The following is a 13,186-nucleotide window of genomic DNA, read 5'->3' as shown; positions in this document are numbered from 1 at the left end:
GCACTGGCGCGACCACCGCATTGTTTAACTCATAAGCGCGCTGCATGTGCTGCATGTGAGAAACATCAAACGAAACTGAAAGCATAACGAAACCGCGCTACTTTTTTGACGATTCGAGTGATTCGAGTGTAGAGCCTGGTTTATACTCGCCGCGTCAGCACAAGCGCGAAGGTGCGCGCAGCAAAAATGATGCGAATATTGAGGAAACGATGGATGAGCTAAAGGCTAAAGTAAAGTAAAAGACCGCTTCTTAAACCAGAGAGGGTGAACATATTGATATTCATAAAACATGCAACATGCAAGCACCATCACCGACAGCAGGTTTAGTTTTACTTTTCTTTTTGTTTTCGTTTTAAAATGCTTGTTATCTTTGCTATTTACCTCGCGTTACGCCATGAGGCTCTTTTATTTTATTTTTTATTTGATTCCTCAGTGTTTGCTAAACGTTCTGTAATTTATTAGTCGATATATAATAGGTTACAGCATGTGGTGTATGCCATGCCTCATCTTATTCGTTTTTGTTAAACATTTTGTAAGCTAATTTGTCATTGTATCTTACTGTTTTATTGTTGTTGTGCTTTTTAATTAAGAATAACAATGAATCCATCTTTTGTTTTAGTCTTAAAAAGTGAAAGGTATATGTAAGCAAAACAGACAATTATCTTTTCTTGTAAAACGTAACAAGATCGCGAATTTGAAAGTGAAAGCACCCAAAGCCTGACTTATAACGCAGCAAAAGAGGAATGTAAGCTCTTTTTTTTTTTTATTTGATTCCTCAGTGTTTGCTAAACGTTCTGTAATTTATTAGTCGATATATAATAGGTTACAGCATGTGGTGTATGCCATGCCTCATCTTATTCGTTTTTGTTAATAAATGCTTTGTAAGCTAGTTTGTCATTGTATCATACGGTTTTATTGTTGTTGTGTTTTTTAATTAAGAATAATAATGAATCCATCTTTTGTTTTAGTCCTAGATGTACAGTATGTAAGCAAAACAGACAATTATCTTTTCTTGTAAAACGTGACAACAAGATCACGAATTCGAAAGTGAAATCATCCGAAGCCCGGCTTATAACACAGCAAAAGAGGATCTCCCGTTCACAAAATTCAAATCACAAATAATACTACTGATGAATAAGAACGGGTTTTTGAATGTTAACCACTTTCGTTTCCATATAGCTATAAACTATGATAAAGCATGCTTTGATTAATCCCATGTTGTAGCGCAAACAAATAAATGATGTTCTTGTGCGTCCAACTGAGAAAGTTAGTCGCAAAAGAGTGACCAGTGGGAAGAATGAGTCTGGAGCCCTGAGTTTGATAGCTTAGGGAGACTGACTCTATTACGTCTTTCACAGTGCTTTATGTGTGGGTGGGCGCTATGTAGCCCTTGGGCACGGTTTGCTTATTTAGATTCTCTGATTGGTTGAGATTTCTTGGCAGTATCATGGGTCATGTAGTTTGTTTAAACCAGGAATTCTGTTAAATGATTACTAAAAAATTAATTTAGAACAACGTGGGTTGATGGCATCAACAAAAGCATATAACATAAATTAACAACCTTGTAGGTCACTTTTAAAGGTTTATAAGTAATTGTTAAAAATCAATTCCCATTTGGAGTAAAGGGGTGGGATTTTTTTACTTCTGGAACCCAACTGCTGCACCCTTTTACAGAAGTATGATGTAAATGTGTTGTGTTGTTGAGGCGGAGACGTTTGCATTAACACTGCAGGTTTGCCGTTTCACAGGGAGTGACTATTCCCAGTCAGAGGCGATATGTGTACTACTATAGCTACCTTCTGAAGAATAAGCTGGAGTACAAACCAGTGGCCTTGCTGTTTCACAAGATGGTGTTTGAGACTGTGCCTATGTTCAGTGGAGGGACCTGCAGTAAGTGAGCTCTCTTTCTTTCTTTCTCTTTTTTTTTCTTCTTTCTGACACTTGTTTATACTTTGTATTGTCATCCGTTTCGGGCTATTCAATCTTGTGCTCAGGTGAGACATATTGGTGTTAACACCTGGTATTACTTGTATCTTGCATGTGTCTTTTGTGACAAATATGGACTTTTTCCAATTTTGTGATTAGGCATTATTTTCTTTTACGTGTAACCGGCAATGTTTAAAACTTCGTTTTAAGTTGGTGCGTGGTGGATAGGTGAGTTGGAGGCCCTTGAAAGCATTAGTATTTACCACACAAATGCAACATGGGCACCGCGAATATTGAGGAAACGATGGATGGTTTTCAAGCTAAAGTAAAGTAAAAGACCGCTTCTTAAACCAGAGAGGGTGAACATATTGATATTCATGTGGGGGAAAACATGCAAGCACCATCACCGACAGCAGGTTTAGTTTTACTTTTCTTTTTGTTTTCGTTTTAAAATGCTTGTTATCTTTGCTATTTACCTCGCGTTACGCCATGAGGCTCTTTTATTTTATTTTTATTTGATTCCTCAGTGTTTGCTAAACGTTCTGTAATTTATTAGTCGATATATAATAGGTTACAGCATGTGGTGTATGCCATGCCTCATCTTATTCGTTTTTGTTAAACATTTTGTAATTTATTTTAATTTTTACTTTAACATCCTGTGTAAAATAGCCTTACCATTCATTGTGGTTTCAGTGAAAGATTTTGTCCTCCATTTATACATGTATTTTCCATATAGCTATAAACTATGATAAAGCATGCTTTGATTAATCCCATGTTGTAGCGCAAACAAATAAATGATGTTCTTGTGCGTCCAACTGAGAAAGTTAGTCGCAAAAGAGTGACCAGTGGGAAGAATGAGTCTGGAGCCCTGAGTTTGATAGCTTAGGGAGACTGACTCTATTACGTCTTTCACAGTGCTTTATGTGTGGGTGGGCGCTATGTAGCCCTTGGGCACGGTTTGCTTATTTAGATTCTCTGATTGGTTGAGATTTCTTGGCAGTATCATGGGTCATGTAGTTTGTTTAAACCAGGAATTCTGTTAAATGATTACTAAAAAATTAATTTAGAACAACGTGGGTTGATGGCATCAACAAAAGCATATAACATAAATTAACAACCTTGTAGGTCACTTTTAAAGGTTTATAAGTAATTGTTAAAAATCAATTCCCATTTGGAGTAAAGGGGTGGGATTTTTTTACTTCTGGAACCCAACTGCTGCACCCTTTTACAGAAGTATGATGTAAATGTGTTGTGTTGTTGAGGCGGAGACGTTTGCATTAACACTGCAGGTTTGCCGTTTCACAGGGAGTGACTATTCCCAGTCAGAGGCGATATGTGTACTACTATAGCTACCTTCTGAAGAATAAGCTGGAGTACAAACCAGTGGCCTTGCTGTTTCACAAGATGGTGTTTGAGACTGTGCCTATGTTCAGTGGAGGGACCTGCAGTAAGTGAGCTCTCTTTCTTTCTTTCTCTTTTTTTTTCTTCTTTCTGACACTTGTTTATACTTTGTATTGTCATCCGTTTCGGGCTATTCAATCTTGTGCTCAGGTGAGACATATTGGTGTTAACACCTGGTATTACTTGTATCTTGCATGTGTCTTTTGTGACAAATATGGACTTTTTCCAATTTTGTGATTAGGCATTATTTTCTTTTACGTGTAACCGGCAATGTTTAAAACTTCGTTTTAAGTTGGTGCGTGGTGGATAGGTGAGTTGGAGGCCCTTGAAAGCATTAGTATTTACCACACAAATGCAACATGAGCACATGCATTTCTAACTGCTGGCAGTTTCACATAGGATGTGCCAGTCACAAAGGTCTGGGTCTGTTTCAGTTAGATGCACATGGTAAATCACACCAAAGTTAAACTGTCTCTATTCTATTGCCCTGCTATAAACCGCTAAATGTGGACAATTGGGCATTAAGGTTTTATTAACATTACCATCATGAATTTCTACCGTATTGTAAAATGTACTTTAGTGTCACATGATCCTTCAGAAATCATTCTAAGATTTGCTGATTTGGAGCTAAAAAAACATTTCTCATTAACAATGTTGAAGACTGTTGTGCTGTTTTTCTTCTTCATCGTAACTGTGCTGAGAGACTGCTTTCACACGCAGTGTTCACGGCTGCTCGCGGCTTTCCTTTTTGCTTCAACTGCTGTAAAATCTTCTCTCCAAATTCAAACTCCTGCTTTTTCTATGCACCTAGACGTTTAACCTTTATCCAGATAGACCTAATGTATCCAGGAGTATTAAATGTGCTTTAGCCACTTGGTCTTGATGTCTTCAAAGAAAAGTGTCAGGAAAGTGTAAAGATATTCCAGGCCGATATTTTACCTGGAGTGCGAGTTTGTCCAGTGGCGCTGTAGCTTCCATGTCTCTCTGTCTCTGACTGTACCTCCTCCGGGCCCTATTCTGAACACACTCTTGGTGACATTGACCAAGCCTGCTCTACGTGGTCCACAGCTTCTGGACAGGATCATTCATAATGCTTTAGACAACCTGCTGTGTGAAATCTGAACTTTATCCTCCATTATATTTTATTTTTGTACTTGTATGTTTGTAACGTCTGTTATGTGAATTTTATTTATTTATTTATTTATTTAAGAGTGTAGCTCACTGCAGGAGGGCTTCCCAGTGGTGTTGCACTTATGGTTTCCTCCATAGTGTCTTTGATGGCCATTAATATTTTAGTTCAGCCCAGTCTAGCTCTGTGTGTTGCATGAGTGTGTGTTGTGTTTTAGCTCTGTTTAAACGTTTCTTCCCCTCAGTGCCCTCTCTTGCTCTTGCTCTGGCCAGGCCACTGGACAGTCTTTAATCTCCTTCTTTTTCTCCAAGGGGATTCTGCTGTAAAAAGCAAGAGTGAGCAGATTCCGCATGGGTTCAGAAAAACCAATTGGCATTGGGGTAACATCAGCTTTTTCTAAAATGTTTCTCATTTTCAGTTCTGTTAGCCTAGCCAGTGTTGCTCTGTAAAATGTGTTTGCCATGTTCAAGTAAAAGCTGCTAGCGCCACTTTTGGGTAAGGGAGATGGGAAGCGTGTTCCAGGGTCAGCTGTTCTCAGAATAGGGCCCTTAGCGTGCCACTGTTATTTTGTCTTTTCTGTATCAATATTTCTGCTGTTTCTATCCTGTTGTTTTCCTCTATGCTTTTCTTCTGTTTTATGTTAACAGATATGCATAAGCTCACATTTTGTTTGTCGCACAAGGCTGGTAGAGCAATTACACATTGTTTTATTTTGCAGATCCTCAGTTTGTGGTGTACCAGCTGAAGGTGAAAATCCACACGTCTAACCCAGCGCACACAAGGCGAGAGGAGAAGTACATGTACTTTGATTTTCCGCAGCTGCTGCCTGTGTGTGGAGACATCAAGGTGGAGTTCTTCCACAAGCAGAACAAGATGATGAAAAAGGTATGTGTCAGTTCCCAAATGGCCCATAGTGCTCTTACAGATCATTATTGCTTTACTTTATAGCTGCATAGTAGTAAATGTAATGTTAGTTATGAGTGAGGATTAAGATGAATTTTTACTTCAGTATTTCATGCAGTTTTTTTAGGGATGGAATTTTGTGGTAAGAGTGGGTCGTATGTCCTAAATCTGATCACAGTATGAATAATTTATATCATGGTATCAGTATAGATCACAGTATAGTGCTTATTATGCTTGAAATTCAACCTAAATGTTGTTTTAGCATATGGAATATAATGGCATATATTATGCTTTATAAAAAAATATATAAATTCTTTTGATTATTTAGTGATAAATGTGCTCTAAATGCTACAAATGGAGGCAAATGAAAATGAATAAATACAAATAAGGTACTTAATCTCAATTTATTACAATAACTTTTATTTTGAACTTGATTGAAGCAAAAGATAAGATTATTCATAACAAATGAGTAAGTCTGGCATCAGCACCAAAATGGCTTCTAACAGGGTTGGGCGGTATGAAAAAATCTTATCGTAGCATGAGTAATAATATATCACAGTAATGATATATCATTATGTAGTTATTTTTTCTGGACATTTGAGTTTAATGTATTATATATTACATAACCATATAGTCATTTCTACTTTTTCCCCCCTAATTATATATTGACTTAAATACTTTAATGAAAGGGATGGGTGTAAACCACAGGCTGTATCTGAGATTATTAATTATGTCTTTTAAGTCTCATGTCAGAACAGATATTACAAGGCAAATCTCAATTGACCAATTGTTTATATCATTGTAAACTGAACACTAAACTGCTCAGTGTGGATTATAAGGCTATTATAAACATTACCATAATGAACTTCTAAAGATGCTTTGAAATAATATGTTTTGTGAAAGCGATATACAAATAAAAACTTGAGTTGTAAATGAAGCCTTATTTTATAATATGATTTGTTTTTGTTAACCAGGATAAGATGTTTCACTTCTGGGTGAACACCTTCTTCATCCCTGGACCAGAGGAAAGCTTGGAGAAGGTTGAAAACGGAGGTTTAGTGAAGGAACGGGATGGGATCCAAACCACGGAACGGGGAGAGAATGACAAGGATTATCTAATCCTGACTTTAACCAAGAACAACTTGGATAAAGCCAATAAGGATAAAGCCAACAGATACTTCTCTCCAAACTTCAAGGTGTGTTAAGCACTTTTGCTCATCGCCTTCCAATTGCTGTTCATTAAGGTGTTAAACTGCTGGCAGGCTCATCCAAATGAGCCTACCACCAGTTTACAAATGTTCAAATGGCTAAAATGTTTTTTCCCTTTAGGTGAAGCTGTACTTCACAAAGCCAGTGGAGGAACCATCCAACTCGGAGGCCAGCACTTCTACATCTGTAACACCAGATGTTAGCGATAATGAACCGGACCATTACCGGTATTCGGACACAACAGACTCGGACCCTGAAAATGAACAGTATGATGAAGAACAGATTACTAAAGTTTGAAATATTTTTATGGGAAGAAAAAAGAAACCATACTTAATAGAGTTGTATAAAGGAGAAAACTTGAATATGAACTGAAAGCAAGTACGTTTTTCCACCCCGTTTTTTTTTTTTTTTCCCCCCCAAGCAGAATTGGGACACACGTCACACAAATGCCACCAGTTGTAGGGACAAAAATGCTGACCAGTTTTTATTTTGTTCATTCACCCTGCTCCATGAAGTATCAACACTGATGTTCCGTGGAAAACAGCGTCAGTAGCTATTATGTAAATACATGTTCATGCCGTAACACGAGAAAGGAAACCCAGTCAGGATGGGAGATCGTTTATGGGAGAAATTCAGTGGAGTTCAGAATTCGCTGCTCCATCAACCTGTTGAAACCTAGGCCAGTGCTTTAATCAACATTAATGCCCCCATGTCTGTCCTTCTCTAGTCTGTCCTACCTACTGTGAAACGCTACTCATGCTGCTGGAAGGCCGCCACGTGTCAGTTGGGCTCTGCTGTGCAGTGAAAACTGCGTCTCTTGCCATTTTTTAGTCTGCTTTCATCATTATTACTACTACTACTAGAATGGAAGTGGTAATGATTCTACTAAACTACATGACACCTTGGCAGAAAACACAACATATAGCTCCACCATGTATTATTATAATTATTATTACTACTTTTTTTAATGCAAATATACGTACAACACAACAGGGAAACCAGTGTTGCAATAATGTTGATCGAAGGTGTGCATGTTATTGGAATCAGTTTCCATGTTGTCAAATAAATAGTATACAATGTTTTTCTAAAAAAAAAAAAAAAGGTTTCTAAAGTCATTTACAATTTGATTGTATTTAGGAAGAAGAAATTGCCTTCACTCGTTCTTCTGCAGATGGGATTTTAATTTCTAAACAGACATTCAGTGGCACTTCATTTATATCATTTACAAGTTTCCCTTTCAAAATTGGCACTTGTTTAAATCAGCTCTCACAGAATGCTTTTGTTTTCTGTTTGACTTCTTAAAGGGTCATGCTTTGAGCTCAAGGTAGCGTCAGTCCTAAAATTCCTCTTCAGTATGTTGTGGGATACGGATCAATCTTGCTTGAGGGCTCTGTGGCCACTGTTCACTACAGCGATCTCTGGTCAGAGCGGGTTTGATGGTGATCTCGCGTAATGCATGTCAATATGGAGAAGCCCTTTTCTGAATGTATCAATCTTGGATGCAAGTTTTGATTAGATTTCAACAGCGTTTACATTGTTTTTCTTTCTTCCTGGCTGTGTCGGACATCAGATTTTTGGCTCCCTATAACATGTTTGCAGCTTTATCGTGCATGATCTAATGAAATCTGGATCATTTATCCAGCAATGGTGCTTGCTAAACTAAACTCTCAATGTATAGTACAGTCATTTTGGAGCAAAGAACCTCATGGTGCAAGCATTCAAACGCACTGTGGTGCATTGTTAGTTTCTAACAATTTGATGTCCCTCACTAGCTAGTTAGTTTTTTTTTTCTTTTCTTATTCTTGAACAGGCCTCGTTCCCTTTGGAATGAGCATAGTGCAGCTACGGATTTTACACAGTCTTGTGCTTGCGTCAGAAATATTAAAGCCCTATATATGAGAATATTTAAATGTATACTTTTCTTTTAAGCATGCCAAATCTTTTTTAACATCTGGCTGATGTGGCCAGACCAAAAAAAACAACAAAAAAAAACATCTTAGTCTCTTGGGCAAGAATCTTCACTAAGGGTAGTGAGTAAGCTGCCTTTCTTGTACTGTTAACGTTCAGGCTTCACTCTTCTCACCAGCCCACTGCACACCGTACATCTCGCCTTCCTTTAGAGAAAGAATACGTTTCCCTGACATGAGGAGGAGACTGGGCCTTCCTTTATGAGATTGTACACTAACCAATCCAGGAATAAAAGCAAGCCTATCAAGGATTCTCATTTTGTTTACATTTGATCACATCACTGAAAACCTGCCAAAATTAAGCTTAATCATTTTTGTGTTATGATTTTCTTTGTGTTCAGAGGAGGAGGCAGGGCCCACGGGAGGTATTCTTTGCCTTACTTGAAGTTGACAATGCTTACTCTTCTACTGCTTTGATACCTACCATTCTGCCCAAGCACTGACTTATTTAAAGCTACTATAATAGAGCAACATATTGTACTAGACATTTGCACTGTTACAGGTCTTTGCAGGGTTTCAGTCAGCGGTCCACAGTATTTTAATTTTTTTTCTGGAAATACTTTACAGAAATCAAAAGTAGTAGAATAGAGGTGAAATGAAAAGACGTTAATATTGTCTCTGTGCATCCCAATAGAATCAAATGTGTTTTTATTGACTGAAGTTCTTTTTAAAGAAAGCATAAAATAGTAAAAAAAAAAAAAAAGAATAAAGCGACTATTTACGAAAGTATTCGTTCACATTCTGGCAATGACCCTCTGCAGGTATTTCCCATAGTCCCTCTAAATGTACGCTGATGTGTTTTAAATGTTTAGCGGTTTAATGTGTGACTCTACTGAAGAGTATCACATGATGAACTTGAACTTAAAAGGATAGTTCACCCAAATATTCTGTCATTTACTCACCCTTGCGTCTTTCCAAACCCGTATGAACAAAAACAAGATATTTTGAAGAATGTTTCAGCTGTTGTCAGAATGTCCACACAATGAAAGTCAATTGGGTTCCACCATTCATTTTATTATATGGACAAATACAGGTTTGGAACAACACACTGTAAAAATGGAGTATATTTGACAAGAAAATACTATTTCAGTCTTTAGAATTAATTTCAAATTTAATTGTTACGTGCCATTTCTTAGTAGTTATTTATGACATTTACTAGCAATTCCACCACCAGATATTTTTTTTTAGCGCATGAGTAAATGATGAATGTTCATTTTTAGGTGAACTATCCTTTTAAGCCTCAGATCGTCTCTGCAACGAGACGCATCCCTTGACATTTTGACAATTTAGCCACAGTACCTTTATACGCAGACCCTCAGACATCTTGTACGTGGCACGGGTGTGTGGAGCTCACAGGCAGCATGAAAAATAAATTTTCAGCTTTAATGAAAAACAAAACGTCTTCAAGGTGCCAGTGTATATGTTTCACGTCACTCTTTCTTAGCTGATTTGTGCAATATGTTGTTATGATGCCTGTGGTTGCCACAAAGTGCCTCTCGTTTACAGTTAAAGAAAAAGTACTCGCTTTAAAAACTGTCGTCGGACACCGTGTCATGCATGCGGACGGTTGGATGGATAGATGGGGTGGTACTGTGCACTAAATCGTCCAGCTATTGCAGCAGGGGGCCCTTTGGACTTTGGCCATGCTCCATTAGAAATCATTCTTCTCCCCAGAGGGTTTTTACGTTCACGTAATGTAAACGCGGTATATTTTCAGTCTCTTAAGAAAACAGCCTTACTCCGTTTCAGCCTGTTCAGATACTATTGTGCTGTGCAACAGTTGCTCTGTGTGTAATGCCTATGCACTGAGAATACACAAACCAACCATATATGAACTATTGTACAGGTAATCGTTGCTCATACAAATCACGTTTGTTTGTAATTGTATGTGTAAACTACCCTTTATCTTAGTGTTATAAACTCCTCATAAATCCAATAAAGTCTCATTCTTGTCAGTTTATTGTTTTTGACAGCTTTCGATATTTGTCAATCTGAATTCGTAGTTGCATGGCATTAGGTTTCTGTAGCATTTGTTGATTACCACAAAAATGTATTTTGACCCTCATTCTCAAAGTTATGAGAAGCAAAAATCAAGGTTATGGAGAACTTAGTGTATTCTTTAAATTATTTTGTGTATTATTTAAGTTTTAAAGGGGTTATATGATGTTGCTAAAAAGAACATTATTGTGTGTGTTTGGTGTAATGAAATGTGTTTATGCGGTTTAAGGTTAAAAAAACACATGATTTTCCACATACTGTACATTTTTTCTTTTAAGCATGCCAAATCTTTTTTTAACATCTGGCTGTGGCCAGACCAAAAAATAAAAAAAAAATAAAACTTTCTCAGTCTCTTGGGCAAGAATCTTCACTAAGGGTAGTGAGTAAGCTGCCTTTCTTGTACTGTTAACGTTCAGGCTTCACTCTTCTCACCAGCCCACTGCACACCGTACATCTCGCCTTCCTTTAGAGAAAGAATACGTTTCCCTGACATGAGGAGGAGACTGGGCCTTCCTTTATGAGATTGTACACTAACCAATCCAGGAATAAAAGCAAGCCTATCAAGGATTCTCATTTTGTTTACATTTGATCACATCACTGAAAACCTGCCAAAATTAAGCTTAATCATTTTTGTGTTATGATTTTCTTTGTGTTCAGAGGAGGAGGCAGGGCCCACGGGAGGTATTCTTTGCCTTACTTGAAGTTGACAATGCTTACTCTTCTACTGCTTTGATACCTACCATTCTGCCCAAGCACTGACTTATTTAAAGCTACTATAATAGAGCAACATATTGTACTAGACATTTGCACTGTTACAGGTCTTTGCAGGGTTTCAGTCAGCGGTCCACAGTATTTTAATTTTTTTTCTGGAAATACTTTACAGAAATCAAAAGTAGTAGAATAGAGGTGAAATGAAAAGACGTTAATATTGTCTCTGTGCATCCCAATAGAATCAAATGTGTTTTTATTGACTGAAGTTCTTTTTAAAGAAAGCATAAAATAGTAAAAAAAAAAAAAAAAGAATAAAGCGACTATTTACGAAAGTATTCGTTCACATTCTGGCAATGACCCTCTGCAGGTATTTCCCATAGTCCCTCTAAATGTACGCTGATGTGTTTTAAATGTTTAGCGGTTTAATGTGTGACTCTACTGAAGAGTATCACATGATGAACTTGAACTTAAAAGGATAGTTCACCCAAATATTCTGTCATTTACTCACCCTTGCGTCTTTCCAAACCCGTATGAACAAAAACAAGATATTTTGAAGAATGTTTCAGCTGTTGTCAGAATGTCCACACAATGAAAGTCAATTGGGTTCCACCATTCATTTTATTATATGGACAAATACAGGTTTGGAACAACACACTGTAAAAATGGAGTATATTTGACAAGAAAATACTATTTCAGTCTTTAGAATTAATTTCAAATTTAATTGTTACGTGCCATTTCTTAGTAGTTATTTATGACATTTACTAGCAATTCCACCACCAGATATTTTTTTTTAGCGCATGAGTAAATGATGAATGTTCATTTTTAGGTGAACTATCCTTTTAAGCCTCAGATCGTCTCTGCAACGAGACGCATCCCTTGACATTTTGACAATTTAGCCACAGTACCTTTATACGCAGACCCTCAGACATCTTGTACGTGGCACGGGTGTGTGGAGCTCACAGGCAGCATGAAAAATAAATTTTCAGCTTTAATGAAAAACAAAACGTCTTCAAGGTGCCAGTGTATATGTTTCACGTCACTCTTTCTTAGCTGATTTGTGCAATATGTTGTTATGATGCCTGTGGTTGCCACAAAGTGCCTCTCGTTTACAGTTAAAGAAAAAGTACTCGCTTTAAAAACTGTCGTCGGACACCGTGTCATGCATGCGGACGGTTGGATGGATAGATGGGGTGGTACTGTGCACTAAATCGTCCAGCTATTGCAGCAGGGGGCCCTTTGGACTTTGGCCATGCTCCATTAGAAATCATTCTTCTCCCCAGAGGGTTTTTACGTTCACGTAATGTAAACGCGGTATATTTTCAGTCTCTTAAGAAAACAGCCTTACTCCGTTTCAGCCTGTTCAGATACTATTGTGCTGTGCAACAGTTGCTCTGTGTGTAATGCCTATGCACTGAGAATACACAAACCAACCATATATGAACTATTGTACAGGTAATCGTTGCTCATACAAATCACGTTTGTTTGTAATTGTATGTGTAAACTACCCTTTATCTTAGTGTTATAAACTCCTCATAAATCCAATAAAGTCTCATTCTTGTCAGTTTATTGTTTTTGACAGCTTTCGATATTTGTCAATCTGAATTCGTAGTTGCATGGCATTAGGTTTCTGTAGCATTTGTTGATTACCACAAAAATGTATTTTGACCCTCATTCTCAAAGTTATGAGAAGCAAAAATCAAGGTTATGGAGAACTTAGTGTATTCTTTAAATTATTTTGTGTATTATTTAAGTTTTAAAGGGGTTATATGATGTTGCTAAAAAGAACATTATTGTGTGTGTTTGGTGTAATGAAATGTGTTTATGCGGTTTAAGGTTAAAAAAACACATGATTTTCCACATACTGTACATTATTGTTTCTCCTCTAAAGCCGATCCGGCGATCCACAGCGCGAAGTTGATGTATTTCCTCAGCGACCAGCAAG

General features: G+C 37.4%; 1 protein-coding gene across 2 annotated transcripts in view; it reads left to right on the top strand.

The window, feature by feature from the left end:
- ptenb (phosphatase and tensin homolog B) overlaps positions 1-8,557 on the top strand; it is a 20,275-nt gene extending 11,718 nt beyond the window's left edge. Inside the window, exons 6-11 of one of the 2 annotated variants that reach the window (XR_001631956.1) lie at positions 1,749-1,890; positions 4,768-4,836; positions 5,175-5,341; positions 6,334-6,555; positions 6,689-8,347; positions 8,411-8,557. Coding sequence is in view for 1 of the 2 variants with exons in the window: in XM_016461334.1 (XP_016316820.1) it covers positions 1,749-1,890; positions 4,768-4,836; positions 5,175-5,341; positions 6,334-6,555; positions 6,689-6,865 (777 nt within the window). In the remaining variant the exon portion in view is untranslated. Of the gene's footprint in view, positions 1-1,748; positions 1,891-4,767; positions 4,837-5,174; positions 5,342-6,333; positions 6,556-6,688 lie in introns of both variants that reach the window. The other variant, XM_016461334.1, reaches the window with a different exon arrangement.
- The last annotated feature ends 4,629 nt before the right edge of the window (positions 8,558-13,186 follow it).

This window comes from Sinocyclocheilus anshuiensis, unplaced genomic scaffold, assembly GCF_001515605.1.
Source record: "Sinocyclocheilus anshuiensis isolate Anshui unplaced genomic scaffold, SAMN03320099.WGS_v1.1 scaffold220, whole genome shotgun sequence".
In the NCBI taxonomy this organism is placed as follows: Eukaryota; Metazoa; Chordata; class Actinopteri; order Cypriniformes; family Cyprinidae; genus Sinocyclocheilus; species Sinocyclocheilus anshuiensis.
This window is presented reverse-complemented; position numbering and strand designations above follow the sequence as displayed.